General features: G+C 42.7%; 1 protein-coding gene across 1 annotated transcript; it reads left to right on the forward strand.

The window, feature by feature from the left end:
* The first annotated feature begins 6,324 nt into the window (after positions 1–6,324).
* LOC104167541 (vitelline membrane outer layer protein 1-like) lies at positions 6,325–8,614 on the forward strand. The gene is made up of 4 exons (XM_009707832.1): positions 6,325–6,500; positions 6,644–6,833; positions 7,497–7,588; positions 8,338–8,614. Exons 1-4 carry the CDS (start codon positions 6,325–6,327, stop codon positions 8,612–8,614), a joined length of 735 nt encoding a protein of 244 aa, XP_009706134.1.
* The last annotated feature ends 8,414 nt before the right edge of the window (positions 8,615–17,028 follow it).

Consider the following 17,028-nt stretch of genomic DNA (forward strand, 5'->3'; position numbering starts at 1 on the left):
GCACAATACAATTGCTCACCATCAGCTGATGGATGCCCAGCCCCTCCCCAAGCAGTGACTGGCCCCTCCCGGCCAACTCCCCCAGTTTCTGTACTGGGCATGACACACTATGGTATGGAATATCCCTTTGGCTAGTTGGGGTCAGTTGTCCTGACCATAGAATCATAGAATCATTATGGTTGGAAGAGACCTCAAAGACCATCAAGTCCAACCGTATACTCGATGCCACCATGCCCGCCAAACCCACTAAACCATGTCTTGAAGCGCCACATCTAAACGTTTTTTGAACATCTCCAGGGATGGTGAGTCAACCACCTCCCTGGGGACCCGACCATGCTCCCTCCCAGCTTCTTGTGCACCTCCTCGCTGGAAGAGCATGGGAAACTGAAAAGTCCTTGACTTACGGTAAGCACTACTGAGCAACAACTAAAACATCCATGTGTTATCAACATCATTCTCATACTAAATCAAAAACACAGCGCTGTACCAGCCACTAGGGAGAAAATTAACTCTATATCCCAGCTGAAACCAGGACGAGGGGATTGAACAGCCTTGTGACTGCGATTAAGGCTAATCCTGAGAACTTTTCCCAATGCATTTTCAGAATAAGTTGCTAGAGTTTTCGCATGTGAAGTGATCTTTAGTTGAAGATATAGTCATAGATTTGCAGTGGGTGTAAATTGACATTTGGTCTCTGACTGTCAGTAAATCTGCACTACAGGAAGGTCTATCTCTTTTTTTCTTTTGTTAATTAGCAATTTGAATCAATGGCGAAAAATGTCAAAAGCCTGATCCAATTGTAGAAATATATATCAAGCCGTGTTCCACAGGAGACCGTACTGGGTTCGGAATTACTTGATATTTTTATTAATGACTTGTATGGTAGAATAGAGAATTTGCTTATTAAATTTGTAGATGGCATTAACCTGGGAGATGCTGAAAGATCTTCAAAGAGCATTGAGAGAGGGTGATTGGTGAGACAGCAGTTCTACAGAAAGAGACATGCCAGTCCCACCCTTGCTATCTAATTGGGCATTTTACCTGAATAAGCAAGTAGAAAGCTTCCACCTTTCAAGTATCTTGCTGCAATGGCAAGGCCTCTGTTGAAATGCCGTTCAAAAAAGGTGTGACCAGCTGAGTACAGTCTAGAAGAGATCAGCAAAAGTGATGAGAGGTCTAGAAAACAGAGTATGTAGGATTAAACCTTCAGAAAGAGTCAAGTGTCAGTATCAGATGAGACAGTGCCTTGGTTTCTGCTGTCACTTGATGATGTCCTGTATCCTGGGTAGAAATGGACTGAGTTGTCTGCTCTGGCTTTATCTGCAGGTCCCAGCTATTCTCTTCACAGCTTCCCTCCACCTCCTTCCAGCACACCTGGGCTGCAGCCAGATAGCGCCTCTCTCCATCCCTGGTTGCCATTGTACAATCCTGCCTGAGCTGATACTCCCGCTTTTTTAGCTGCTCTTCTCTGGTCCTTATTTGTGAACCTCCTTTCCTGCCATTTCTGGCCTCTAACATGGCCTTGAGGAAAAGAAGTGAATATCTCAGTGCAAGGAATGTATCAACCATGAGACATGAGCAAAACAATTTCTTTGTTACTGGCCATGGTCCCTGCTTTCTTTCTGCTCAACAAGTTTCTTAAGGATACTTGATTTGCTTGCTGGCCATTCTATGCATGTGGAAATCACAATGAGATCTCAATGACAAGTCGACCCGTTATGTGTTTCCTGTTCTGGGCATGATGGACTGCAAGTAATACTGAAATTAATTTAGTTTGAAAGAAAAGGGCAGGGATCCTCCATAGCATTTCTGAGTGTAGCGGATCATAACCTGAGCATGAGACAAGTGTCATACTGTTGTGAAAATGACAGGAATCGTACTGGGATGCTTAAATAAAAGTGCAACCTTCTAGCCACGCTGATTAACCCCTCTTCTCTCCTTGGCATTTTGGTTCATCTTAGATGGGATATTGAGTACAGTTCTTGATGATTAAATTCTGGGAAGCTGCAGACCTAATGATAGAGGAGAGCAAAAAAATATCCCCAAACCAACCCCACAAACACCAGATCTAGAAAATTCTATAAGCAGCAGGACTGAAAGAACTGAGATTATTTGGTAGGAAGATAAGAGTGAAGAGGGATGTGAAAATAGTCCTCACATATATAAATGGTTGTGAAGGGAAGAAATGAATAAACTATACTATTATGAACGAGAAAAACCAGTAGTCTTACATTTCAGCAGATGTTAGGAGAGCCAGTCTGACAGTAAGGACAGCTGAGCACTAGACTGTCTTGCTTAAGCGATCTGCGGTGTGTTTATCATTGGAAGTTTTTAAGCACAGGCTGGACAAACATCCTTCATCCTTTGGGAACACTTAGGTGTGGACTGATCCTGCCTTGGGGCTGCGGGCATGGATGAGCTGTCTTGTTACGTTTCTTCAGGTTCTCTATCTTGGATTCCTTTATAGAAAGGATTGTTCTGTGGCACTCCGGCAAAAACAAGCATGCTGGCTCTCAGACAAGAGTCAGGAACTGAAAGGAATTGAGAGCTCCCACTGCAGGGCAATTAGGCTTTCACAAGAATGTGTTAAAACAAATTAGTCATTGTAAACAAAAATTACAATAAGCAAATAAAGAATAAGGCTATAGAAAGAAGACATGTAATTCATAGATTAAGGAAATTAGTCCTATTGATAATACAGAAATAAAAAGTGTGAGAAACTGTAGAGATTGTAATTTCTGTGTTAAAAAGCACTAATGGATGCTCAACCTAGTAGATAAGATAACTAAATTGTCTAAGTTTCCAATAAAAAGTTTAATATGAAAGTTGGGGGTCATGGGCAGGTGGTAAACTGCCTAAAACCAAGTTCACAAGAGGAGCATCACCTCAGAGTGGAGGTCTTCTTTACATCCCATCACTAACGCAAAACTGGCTCCTCCTACATCTGAGAAATAGCTATACTTAGTCTGTTGTTTGCTGTAAAGCTTCTTTCTCTGCTCATGCATCTAGAAAATCCTGGCTCTTGTCTCACTTCTGACGTCTCTCATTTGCATTTTTCCTGCTATTCTATTTTCTATTAATCTGAGTCAATTTAGCAAATGAGAAAATGAGGACCAGACAGCACATAATTTGATTACTCATGTTCTCTTAAACATTTACCCATACTACTGAAAACTAATTCTAATTCAGCACTACAGTTTTTAGCCTACTAAAGCCTAAAAAGATTCTGAGGTTGTAAGAGTCAGCAGAGATGAATGGATATTTTTAGGGAGCAGTTAATGCGAAAGTATCTGTTTCTCTCTGTTGTCGTCATATTGTCTTTCTCAGCAGCTCTAAAGGGAGCCCATGGTGATTATTTCAGATGGAGACATCTGCACTGTAGATGTCTACATTCATTCAGAATCCCACCTCTTGTTTCTAAATAATACAACCTTTCACTTGTTCATACTTTCATAGAATAGAATAAATTCTTTACTGTCCTTTGATGTTTCTTTGGCAATAAGTGTGATTTTTGGGTTTGCTGATGCACTGTTTCCATGAGGTAGTGCGTTCTTTTGCAGGATGCAGTTACCTGTGGAGTGTGTCATCTTCATCCCAAGCTGCAGGTAAGGGAGGTTTGACAGAGCCAGGCTGTGTGATTTACACCTGATTTACACCTAAAGGTAACGGCCAGTTTGGATGTTAGAGCTGCTGAGGGACGTGGCTACTGAGAGCCGATGGGTGGCAACCCATACCTTGGTAACAGGGTGGAAGGAGTATAAAATGGCCTGGAGCACACAGAAACACACAGTCATTTAGTGAAAACCATCCCTCTGTACTGACTGACTTCTTCCTTGGTGGATGCCATCTACCTGAGTTCTTGGGCACTTGCTGCCTTCAACCCTTTCTACAGCTCACTCAAAACACGTCACTGAGATTATCTTCATGGGCGTTTATCCTGCCTTGTTTTTCCTGTTGACTTCTCTCTTCCAGTTGACAGAACCACAGAGTCAGAGAATGGATGAGGTTGAAGGGACCTTCAAAAGCTGTAGGAAGAGGCTGGGCAGTCCAGGAAGCTTCTCAAATGACCATTGTCCTTTGGGCAGCAGAAGATACACATGAACAGGAGAAACTGAGAATATGAGAAACACAACACACAACAGTGCCCAAGTAAAGTCTATATTCCTAAGTGTGTGATATTTTCAAAGGTAAAACTCAGAAATGAACTAATTTTCAAGAGCTGCTAGTGTATCATTTTTTCAATACAATAATAAAATAAAGCAGATTGTGTATGCTATATGTTTTATGTTTTTATGTTATAGATAGAAATTTATTTTCCATCTTCCATATAGATTTTAAATGTCTTACCATCAAAATAATAATTTTATGAAATTAACATATACTTATATTAATCCATTTATTTTAAACTTTTAGAAGTATTTATAAAAGCTGAAAAACAGTGGCATAATTTTTATGCTCCTCTGCTTGTAAAAATAATTGTATTCAGCTGGATGAATAATGAAATGATTAAATACCCCATATCATCATCATTTTACTGTAGTCATGTTTTATTAATCAAATTAATCAGTTTGCCAATTTCCTTTAAAACTATGTTCTGACATCATTTTAAGGATATTAAAATACAAGAGAAGGAGTGAGAAAGTAGGGTACATGTGTCAGCAAGAGGTCCGGATCTCACCATTGTAGAGTTTTATTATTTTGCTATTTTAGGTAAGCTGATCTTAGAAAACTTTTCGAGGCATCCAAACAAAATTAGCACCATTAGGTGGTAGCAAAAATCAGTGGCAGCTCTGCTTTGTACACATTAAGGGCTAGCTGAGCCATGTACTCTGAAATCAAGTCCAAGGCATCTCACATTTGGCAGACCGGGTTACCAGGTAGTTTCTTTCGTTGTGAATGGGGAAAATGATCCTTCCCAAGCTCCAGAGTGATAGTGCTCGTCCCTGAGTTTTCTTAGGGGCTTCTGAAGTGTGCGTACGAGTCATTTCTCATGGTCAAATCCCTGGTGGCCTCACTGCCCTCCTGCCTCACCCCGCTTCCCGGTCACACTGCGGGCTCACTGTGCCCTGGGATACTCCCTCTGGGGTTGGGAAGAGATGGGAATGTCCTGATGGGAGCAGAGTCTGAGGGGAGGTGGGTCCTGCCAGGCTGTAGGTCTGTGTCACTGCTGCCAGAGGTGAAGCGGCCAAGGGCGATGGTTTTGGGCTAGAAGAGGAGAAATTAATGTGAGGATCCTGCTGCTTCTTTTGCAGTGTTAACATCAGGTCACGGATGTTTCTTTCTGACTCCTTCCGCTCCTCTCCATTCATGCGCAGCCAAGGGCAGGTCTGGGTGTCCCCAGCTGCCACTGTCTGACCCTGCCTGAGGAAACACAGCTGGCGAGCCAGCTGTGATTGAGCGGTCCTTGTGGGTGAAAGCATGCTTCCTCTGGGCTTTGATACCCCCTTGGAGAAATAAGAGGAAAGTCCTGATTTAAAAAGGAAAACAGGCTGTGCTTCCATCACATGTGGTGCTCTTTTGGTGCCTTCCACCGAAAGGCTTGTCCAACTTCCCATCATCTCCATTCGCAGACACTGCCAGCTGTACAGAGCACTGATGAGCAGGAGGGGGTACAGAGCCAAGGGCGGGAAAGGCTACGTTGCCTCTTAATGTGACAGGAACAGGGGGAGTGGAGTAGACATTGGAAGAGAAACCGAGAAGAGGGAAAATCTTCATCTTCTGGTAGTTCAAGGTTTGACACCCCATCTTGCTATAAAATCCTGAGGCTCAACTTTCCTAAAATGTATTCTCCTCTTTTCCTCTTGAACAGAAAAGCAGCTTCTGCCAGACCCTGCAAGCCTGACTAAGGGCCCTAGGGAGCATTGGTTATCTCTGTGTTAAGAGAGTTTCAAATTCACCTCTCCCTGCATCATGGCATCCTCAAAGACTGTGCACTCAAGTTCAGTATCACCTTTCTGGAAAACCTGCCCTCCACCTTCCCTCTCCATGGCGTTTATCTCCGTGATCCCTGAGAATCACTGCGGGCATCCCAGCATGTCTGACTTCAGTTAAGCCTGTCACAAAGCAAAGCACAATGTTTTTTACTGAGATAAAAATAACGGTGAAAAAAAAGACATTGAAACCATAAACAACCTACACACATGTCAAGCTTACCACGAATCCTATTCAACAGAGGGTGTTGAGAGACGCAAGGCTTGAGTTTACTTGTACTTTGTTCCAGACCAGGTCCCTTTGTGTTTCTTTGCATAGTTTGACCTGTCTTGCCAGACATCCAGCAATAACTAAAATGGTTATGACAGTTTCTCTCAAAAGGCAAATGTCCCCATGGCCAAGTATCTGCATAACCAGAAGCAGGAATCGATATTAAGCCTCTACCATGAGCACAGCAAGGAGCACATAGGTCTATGCTATAGCCCTTCAGTGATGGTGGATACATCTGCAGCCACACCATCTGCTGCCCGTTGGCTTTTGAACTCCCAGGGGAGCTCCCCATGGGCACTGTGAGCAGGTCAGCAAGTGCTGTGTAATTGCCTGGGTGGGAGCTATTGCTTCTAAGGTGTTTGTCAATGGACTGGTGGGGAAAGGCAAGCTGCCTTGGCAGGGTATAAATTCCCTTGTCCACATACCGGTTCTCCTTCAACAGATGCAGAATGCAAGAGATGATGCTCCTCACGCCAGCAATCCTCATCCTGCTCCTCTCCCTCTGCACCCCAGGCACAGGGGCAAGTGAATACACCTCTGTCCTCACTGTGCCCAATGGAGCACGCTGGGGAAAGGGGGGCAGTTGGCAATTTTGCCGCTCTGGCTATGCCAATGGACTTGCACTGAAGATAAATTTCTCCCTATTTCCCACCATCTCCTGTCCCTACACCCAGCTCGCCACCTCTCAGGCAGGTCTTCTCCAGAGTCTAAGGACTTTCTGCAGAGTTTTTCCTCTTCTTGAGTATGGTACTCTGTACATAAAACTATGAGTCTCCTGGAAAATTTAGCCTAGAAAATGTTGCCACTGTAGTTACACCAGTAAAGAAAAACGTGATTTTTTTTTTTTTATCTTTTAGGACAAGAGGTCTCCCAATAGATACAGCAAAACCAGAGCTACTGCCAGAATTGTTTTGCTCTCAATCTGGATCGAGGCATGCTGGCAGATGCACAGTCTGCATGTGGCTGATGTTGCTGGGAGAAGCCACGTCAGTGCTGAAATCTGTGGCGGGAGTCAGGGAGAGAGGCAGCCTCCTCCAGCATCTCTCCTGGGACTCAAAGCCTCTGCCTGACATATTGGGTCAGAAATAGAAAACACAAAGAAGAACATGTTACGAGGGTTATGTAGGTACACTGCATTTTCCCAGTGACAGACATCTTTTCCCATGTGCTTCCCAAGACATTTTCTCATTACAGAAAGGAGTTGGGACTGTTTATGACTGGTGTTTAAAGGACTTTTCCTGGGTCTTCTCCCCCTTGCCTTTACCTCTGTCTCTGTGTGACTTCTACTGCAGATGGAGCCCTCCCAGTTTGGAACAGATGACACAGCTCTGAACGGCATACGTCTGCAACATCGAGATGACTCAGTCACCAAGTTCTTGATGGGGGAGTCAGAAACACTGTGGTTTCTCGCCTGTTTGTCATGCACCAGCTCACAAAATATCCATAGGGTGTCACCATTTGCAGGGGTCTCTTCTCTGACCCGCTTTATCTGTATAATACTGTAGTATAAAGTAAATTAAAACCAGGTGGTTGGGGGTTTTTGTTCATTCATTTTTAGCAGAATCAAACATGGTTACTTCAGATGACCGCCTTCTGTTTGCTTGTGAAATTTCTGCAGAGCACTGTGAACACCCAAAGTACAGTCCTAGGGATAGAGTCCTTTGGAAACCTGCAACACATGGGGCAAATGAGATAAAAGGGGTTTGCAACCATACATTTAGAAACTGTTTGGGTGAAGCCCTGGCCCTGCTGCAGTGAACAGCCCTGCATCACCGGATGGCAGTGCCTGCTCTCCCCACTGCCTGGTGTGTACCTGTCAGACAGCTCAGGGACGCATCACAAAACATGTGCTCAGGCTGTCCTCGGAGTTTCTACCGGAACCATAACTATCCAAACTCTCGGCATTTTTCACTTCCTGGTGTTTTCCTAATGAGATACCAAAAAAGAGAAAAGTACACCCTTGGAAAGGAAGGAAAGAAAAAGGAGAAAGTAAGGGGTCCCAGACTGCAGCGAGATATTGTGCTGGTCACTGCTGTGAGCAAGGAGGTGTTGAGCTTCAGGACATCATGACAAGGAGAAGGAGAGCTTCCCAGCAGTTTGCAGAGCCCTGACAATCCTCCATCTGCTTTTTGTCAGGTGGGGTACCTGGACCAGCTTCCAAGTTTGCCCTGGAGGCTACTTGATCTCCTTCTCACTGAGAACAGAGAAGTCCCAAGGAGGAGGTGATGACACAGCAGCCACCAACACTCAGTTCAGATGCTCAGATGCAGCTGTGCTAGTAGGTGATGGACTATCGTGGGGTAGATTTGGCCCATGGAGCAAAAGCTGCAACATATGCAGTCTCCAGACTAAGGTAGAGCCCCCACAGGGGCTTCAGGATGACACAGCGCTCAGCAATGTTCTTCTGCTGTAAATGAGCATTTGCTCCATCTTCATCACTGCCTACACACCCCATATCCCACAGCAAATGAAACATCAGTAAAGCTTGGCTCTAGTTTTATACTGGGACATGCCTGTGACATTTTGACTGCTTGCATCTTGCCGTACCAGCCAATGCCTTAGATGATGACGTCTTTTACAGCTATCACTATGTTAGCATAGCTTCTCGTAGTTACCAAAGTGTATTATGTTCTCAAGAATCATCACATCATGTAACTGCTGGTATATCACTGTGAAAACGCACAATCTCTGACAATTGCTCAGAGTTGAGGAACAGATTTCTGAACTTTTTTTTTTTCTCTGACTGGTTTCTTTCAGATTTCCTCTGCCCATTTTTCCCTTGTTTGAAATAGTATTTGACCTGTTGACATGACAGACAAGGAAGAATGGGTATTAGTTCGAGTCTACTTGAGGTGTCTGACCAAAGAGAGAACGACCAATGAGAGCTAAATGGGGTGAAATGGAAATTTGAGTGAGCTCATGAGAAGCATCAAAGGTTTGGTATCATTGCTCACTCCTAACTTTAATTGCCTCAAGACTTGTACATGTTTTTTACAAGCAATCTGTTAGCTCATACGTCAGCTCCTGCCTTAGGAAACATGGTTAGAAAGTGTGCTTGCACTCAGCATTCATCTAGGTATGGCTGTTGTCCCAAAAGCGAGGTTCATTCACCCGGGGTGCAATACACCCATACACACACAGAGCAGAGGTATTTTATTCCATGTCTGTACAGAGATGGGTGCTAGGTGGTAGTCTCACAAAGCTAGCACACCCTTCAAAATCGCACGGCAACTTTTATATGAGATAGAAACAAAGAAACCACCCCAAAGCAAATGATTCGTTACCTATGATTGCATTTGACAAAAAAATCATCTGCACATGTCTCATTACCTAATTACTTCATTATACTAAGGTGGTCCTAAATTTCCATCTAAAATCTCCCCTAGGGATGTGTTTTTTAGCATTATAATGAGATTACAATGAGCTAAGTTCATCTGAAGAATGCAATTTCATGAGTTTCTGGACCCCAACCATCCGAGACCTTTTTGGAGATCAGTCTCTTCTTCTTATCTTATTGTTTTGGTTCTTCTGTATCGTATTCTGCATTCCTCAGAGGCACACTCCTCCAGTCATCAGACCTTGCATGGCTCATCATTCTCACTCACTGGAAAATTCCATTTTCTACTGTATATCATGGCTATCATGACACCTGGGTGGGCTATAGCTGCCCAGGCCTTCCTTGTTGCTGCTTTGTAGTGTGCTCTGCTGGCTCACCTAGCTGTTAATGGAAAGCTCATTTTCACGGGACTTGGTTTTGGTTTGTTGCCTCTGGGCTTCATGCTCTAATTAGAAAGGGGAGAATCCAAACTAAAACCAAACTCTACATCATTCATCCATTTTTTATGCTCCAATTTGCTGGATAAGCTTGAAGTTATTACCTTGTCCTGATGTACTGGATGTAAAGAACATGTAAACTCTCGATTTGGGGAAAAATCATGCCTGGAGATCATTATTGTGCCCTAATATCTGAGAGACCGGGCCTCTCTGGAAAGAGTTCGAAAAGACTTATTGCCTTTCTGAGCACCTTTTGGGAAGCGTAGCTGTTGATATTCCCTCATTATGCATCTTTGTGTATTTGAAACAAGGTAGGGGCATGGTGTCGTCATTCTCTAGGTGACTGGTTGGGTTGTGGGCGTGTCGTGTCCAGGACCACAGCCACATGGAGCAGCACAGAGCTGATGGATGGAGGTCCCTTCTGCCAGTTCTTGTCCTTTGCTTAGCACGTACACAGTAGCCATTACCACTCTGGCTCTTCATCCATGTGAAATTTTTGTCCTGTCACTTACCTCAAAAAATACTTGAATAAGAACTGTATTTTCTTTTAAGAGAAATTAAATATAGCAGGCAAAAGAACAGAACAAACATGATATGTACTTTGGTTAATAGGGTTTTGATAAAAAATTCAGGGGTTGCTTTTGAGTAGATCATTGATCTGTCTAACTGTGTGTAGTGTCTCTGGGGGCAGTGCTCAATACCTAATGCTTGCTGCAATAAAAAGTTTTTCTGAGTCAGGGAAGTGATAAGTCTGAATTCTATTGGCAAAGCCAGCAGCAATCATTGGATAGTTGGTGTTTGGTAATGATCTCCACGGTTGTTCTTTGGAGCAAACAGCAATTTCTCATGATGCTTGTGTCATTTTTGACAACACAGGAATGGTCCAAGTGGCGGGTGATGAGCGGAGAAGCCAGCCATACAGAACTCAGGATTGATTGCATTTACTGCAACCAGGTGCAGAATAAAACATTTCTCTTGGCTCTGTCTATACTGTGCAGGGTATTGCTTCCCGTCTTCTGCTTCCTCAGGTGCAGCTGGGGTAAACTGAAGCATCTCCAATGACATCGTTCAAAGTTAGTTTAAGTGAAGCACTTAGCAAAGCCTCAGTGGTGCAAGAAGAAATCTTAGAAGGATTCTTGGATTTGAATTATTTTATTCTAAAAAAATTAATATGAAACTTTCCAGGCAGACATTCTGCTGCAAATTTGCATAGCTCTGATTTATTTAATCTCAGGGTTTGATTTATTTCTTAACCTTTCAAGCTATTTTCTTATAATTTGTATTTTTAAAGTGATTCTTTAACGACTTTCTGTCCTCCTCTTGACTGTAGACGTTTTAAGAGTGCAACTGTTTTTTTTAAAGAAATGCTTATTTTGCAAAACTAGCCCAGTCAGCATTTGAAATACAAGGGATTATTAGCTTCAAGGAAGCATTTTGTAACTTCCATCTCCATTTGGGAGTTTCTGAAAAAGTCCTTATTTGTCATTTATTCAGCTCTCTGTAAACATTCAAATCCCTCAGCTCTAGTACTTAGTAGGAAAACAAAACCCCCAAAGTAGTAACCTTCTTCTAACAAGCTGAACTAAACTAAATTAAAACTAAATTCTGATGCTATCACAGTTAACTGGGGTTAACAGTGACCACATAGAAACTGACCTCCCAAAATGACTGTATTTTCAAACCCCACGCATGGATAGCTGTTAGTTTGCATCTAGCTTCATGACTTCCATTTTCTTAGGAGATAAGGATCGTCTCAGCTTACAAACTGACCATCCAGTGTAATTAGTGAAGTGGTATTTGAAGACATAAAAACAAAAATAGCTGCACTGATCTAAACAAAACAGGCTTTGTTCAATGAAAGTGAACAGGAACCGCAGTGACATTATCTGCATCACCTTCCGAAGCCTGGGGAATCCCTTTGCTCAGGTAGAGGCAGCTCCATGCACTTCATGGAAGTGTTAGACGGCCAGCTACTGGGCTACTGGTCACCTTCCACCAGAGCAAGTAGGACAAGGAAAAATCTTTAAGTATGTTATATTACAATATTGTGTAATCACTGTCACCAGCAAATGAGGTAACATGACATTTCAAGTGCTTTTTTTCTCAGCATGTGAGTAAGTTGTATGTCTTGGAAAGATATGCTGTGTGAATCTAAGTTGTGTGTGCAGCCAGTTATGTTTGGGGAAAGAGGTCTGGTAGCTTCTCTGTTCACTAGGTAGACCTGGTTTCTAAAAGAGTTAATTCTTGGAATGGCCATTATCACTGAGCTGAAGTGCCTAAAAGAAGGAATTACTCTTCTTTTGAGTGATTTGTTCAAGAAGCAGTGCCTGTTTTCTTATGTGTATGTATGTGTATATGTAGACAGTTGAAAAACTTGAACTTTGTGTCGCACATTTCTTCTTCAGAGGGCAGGCCAAGCTGGAAGAGTCTGAACATCTACTTCTTCTCTGCAAATGAATGATTCAGTTAAATTTTGAGGTTGCACTGGGGGAAGAATTATTCACATCATTAGCGAAACTGACCTTTTATGCTTCCCTCTTGCTCCAGGTGTAACATAACTTTATATCGGTGTGTGGATAGACACTCCAAATGAGAGCTGTTCCAAGAAATGTTTGGAAAACAGATCATCTTCAGGGATCTTCTCATGTATTTATCAGCAACTTCAGAATAACACAGGGATGATTTTGTCATCTGAATACTGATGGAACACTTCCAGCTCGGCCTCCTGTGACAGTCTGCTTGCAAAATATGGGTGATATACAGAAAAGATGGGGTGGGACTGCAATTTAGAAGCTCAAGCTGAGGTGGCCACAGCCATTTACTGCACTCGAGGTGGAGGAATCAAACTCTTCCACCTGAAATGAAGGTATAAAAGTATCACCAAAGTGTGCTGGAACTGATATGGCTGAAACCGTGTGTAGCTGGGAACCGTGAGTAGCTACATCTACATGACTTCAAAAAGTCACTGTGCGTCCCTGGCATATCCAGGAGTCAGGAACCTGTTGCCAAAGAACTGCCAACAAGTCCCTGTGGGGTGACAATGGCACCAATGGCAAGACCAAGGACCAAGCAAGAATTATCCCTGCATCTACTCATAATGTGGCAATTTGGAGGACAGAGTAAGAATAGGCTTGGGGAAAGCAAAAAGGAGTTTTCCACCCATCCACATGCATGTGGCACAGCTCCCAGGGAGGCTGGCAGAAACAGCAGGTCTGGAGCTTTCCAGAAGTGACTTTTAAAAGACAATTCTATCGAATAAGACTGAATCAGATCCAGAACAAAACTTGCTGTTAGTGGTGCTCCAGTGAACCAAGCTTTGAGACTTCTTCTAGAAAACTGACCTTAGAAATCTTAGCCTTTATGGCTGCATTGCTCCTGCTGCACGAGGAAAATTAATATTCCATCCCCCCACAGCTTTTCTGAAGCTTAAGTTGCTAGTTTTTGTGAGATGCAGAGAAAATATCTGAAGATGCCTTAGCTACGTATGATCGTTAATGCTATACACAATGGAGATGTGCACCATGCAGCTCCTGCTCAATCTGTCACAATTACCTTTGCTAGCCCTTAAAGCCAACCCGAATTAACTAGCGTGATTGCTAGTGAGGAAACAACTGAAAACATCTGCTTTAGAATTTTCTGAGTATAATGATTTGGAAATGTTGCTACAGAATGGGAGTAGCAGATAATATTAACCTATGGGTCATGAACAGAAAACCAGCAGGGCTTTGGAGAGGTGATTCATGAAGGACTGAATTCTGGCTTCCATCCTCCCCTGCAACACTGAGGCAGTGGGTATCCCCTTGTCCCACAGGACTGTGTATCTATGGTATTGTGCTTGAATCCTAACTTTTTGTCTGAGAAGTTGTTGCACGGCTTGTACCTGCGTGCTTTGTCTCCATCTCTGCAGAACTGGAGCCTACCTGAGGCAGTCCGGACCCCAGCAAGTGATGTTAGAAACTGTTCTCCTGGCAGGAAGAGGGGGTAGAAGGTAAAGTGAAAGCTGAGGAGAATGAATGAGCTGTCTGGCAGTTCAGAAACACAATTAACAGCAAGGTGGCACCACCAGATGTATAGAAACCATATTTCTGTTGAGCAGATAATGTAGAACCTTTCTTAGAGAGACTTTCTCTTTTGAAGCATGTTTCCTGTGCTTTCCAGAGCAAAACTCGGTAGACCTCTATCACCTCATAGCACCTTACAACAGTCTGACTCTGTATAGCTTGCTAGGTTTGATGGCTTCTGCAACAGTTCAGCTAGTTGGATGGCATTTGGCTGCACTAACAACTTGGCCTCTGCAGCAAAAAGTAACAACTATTTCTTTTTGATCACTCAAAACCAGGTCAAGGGTAGCGATGGAGTAGTGGCAGTTTGCTGCATTTCTTAATGAATATAAACCATCACAATGGACACCAATGGCCTCTTTAGTGGCTGTGTAGCAGAGAAAACGAACGGTGGTGAAGTAAGAACACTTGCATGAGCTTATTAACTCAGTCTGTGGAAAAGAAAGTTTCTAGAGGGAACATGACAGTATGAAGAAGTTTGGTTGCTGCATGAGTCTTTCCAGGATCAGGCCCTGAACAGGTCTGAGATATCCTCTTTGTGTTTCTGCTAATCTCTTTCTCAGGGGCAGCGTTCTGCAGCTGGTTTGTGAATGACTTAGAAGCGCACTGACAAAAACGCACGTGACTGGCTTTGTTAAAATCCAAAAAGGGCCACTCATGCCCTAAAGGACAATGTCTCTCCATGCTATCAAAAAACATTTTAACTCATTGCACTTTTTCAAGTAGTAGGAGTAGATTAAAAAATCTACTCAACCAATTTGATGTTGTATCTAGAACGCCTTTCAATCTTTGCTCCAGTAATTTTTTTCATGTCAGCGAACTTTTCATGGTGAGATAACCAGAAGTAATTTAGAAAGCAACTTCCCTTCTCAGCTTTTGCCAATATTGTGATAATCAAGTAAGACCAGCTCTATTATTTCCAGCTTATTGCTATAGCATCCACAACATGGCTGGGAGTGCTGTTAATGGGAAAATAGGAAATATATTCTAAAAGTTGATTTGAACATTTTCTTTTCTGAGGAGAAAAGACAAAAATAAATTCTGACCTCTGTCAGCTATGGTGTTTGTGCTTCACTGCATCAGCAACTTCTGTGTGCTTACCAGGAAGAGCAGTGCCAAGGGGACAAAGCTCTTCTTAATGTCAAAGGAGACTTTCATCTCAGGAGAAGTAGTAACTACATGAAGAAAACACCAGTTCTATTTCTAGGTGTTTACAAACAAATAACAGGAAACACTTCAGTGTTTTATGAAAAAACGTAAGTGTGTTTCTCCTCTGGGTCAAACTGGAGTCAGTGACGTTACACATGTACAAAATAGGGGATAAGTGAGAAAGACATACACTTAGAAATCACTACTGTATGATCTACCTGACGAAAAATTTCCTTTCAAGTCTAGCCAAATGACTACAACTTTCCGTATGAGAGTATAACACCTGTGCTACGGTGCTAAGTAGTTATCCAGCGGTGCCTGCTGAGTCTCACTCCTATTAGAGGTGTAAGAAATCCACAGGTGCCCTCCCAGACTTTAAAACCCAGTTGGAAGTTTATCAATGAGTTATCCTGGAGGTGGCTCACCTTGAATGAGATACATTGTCACACTTTTGCTTGTTAAACAGGCTTTTATATAAGTGTTATGGTTTCCATAGAAACATAACTAAATCTTTCCTCCAGCATAATCCCAAAGGCTTTCACAGACCTGGAAAATACGCGGTGAATAGTCAAATCATTTTTTACGCTGACAAAAAGAATGCCACAGTTGTCATCCAGTCAAGTTTCTCACGTGGGACAAAATAAGTTTAAATCCCACATTGCAGAACTGTCTTGCAGCATTCAGATATTTTGTGGAATCCCGTTTCCCTGTGAATTCAGTTTCATAAACCTCTAACGAAAACTTACAGAACTGCTTAAGCTACAGACGGCAAAGACCGTACTCATTTTTCTTCCCAAAGCATGTCGGTGGGTGCAAAACCCATGAGAACAGAAACCATAATTATGCTGATGACTTCTTTCCCAGATCTGAATTGTTTCTCATTGTGCATTTTCTAGTGTTCTTGATGGCGAGTTTTAAACATTCTCCTTAATTGCTGGGCCTCCCACCTTGTAACGGGAGTTTGCCAGGCAGAAGGATTTCCCCTGGCAGTCCGCCTACAGTGTCCTCTTCTGTAATTTCAACCCACTTCTCACAGAGGTTTAGGACCCTGTTCGCTTTTCCAGGTCACGGCTGAAGATATTTCTTGATATTGTTCTATAACAGAGATGGGATTGATCTGTACTAAATCTTTAGTAGTTTGTGGGAATTTTAATCCTTTCATCTAAAAGAGAGGCAGGCAATAAGCTTGATCACTGGGCCCAGACTGTTAGCTACTCCTTGGGTGAGTTTTCCCAGCCATCTTACTTGTTTTTCTTTTTTTTTTTTTTTAGTGTTATAGCCTTTGCTAATATAAAAGAGTTTTTACACTGTTTGTGGTCCGCATGTTGTGTTCTTTCAGTGCTAAGGTGTGCTGGTTTCACGCCAGCTGAATAGCCAAAAGAAAGAAAACCAGAAATGTTCAAGGTCTTTATTATCTTTGTGCTCCCCTAGATAATTTTTAATCTCTGTGACACCAAGGTATTGGGAGAGGTCCTTTATAAACTGTTTCCCACCTCTTTACCTGCCAAGTTAGTTTTTCTGTCTCCTGCTTTACGTCACTACAAAGTTAAAGAAAGTTCCTGTATCATTTTCCTGGCATTGCTCACACAGTGCACAGAAGACTGATTCTGGATGGGTAACTGGAAACATTTTCCCTTTTTTTTTTTTTCTCGCCACTAAAGCACAAGAACACCAGTGACCTCATCTAAACAGATTTGAATTAATGTTTAGGGTAAGATTTGCTGCATACTGTTGCTGGATGCATTAACGAGAATTTCTGTATTTTCAAGCTGATTTAGCAAGGTGGTTTGACTGACCTTTGAGATCCTGAGCCGTTTGTCATGAAGCCTTCCTGCTCTCCTTA

The sequence above is a fragment of the Cariama cristata genome, unplaced genomic scaffold (genome assembly GCF_000690535.1).
Source record: "Cariama cristata isolate BGI_N322 unplaced genomic scaffold, ASM69053v1 scaffold5269, whole genome shotgun sequence".
NCBI classification, from domain to species: domain Eukaryota; kingdom Metazoa; phylum Chordata; class Aves; order Cariamiformes; family Cariamidae; genus Cariama; species Cariama cristata.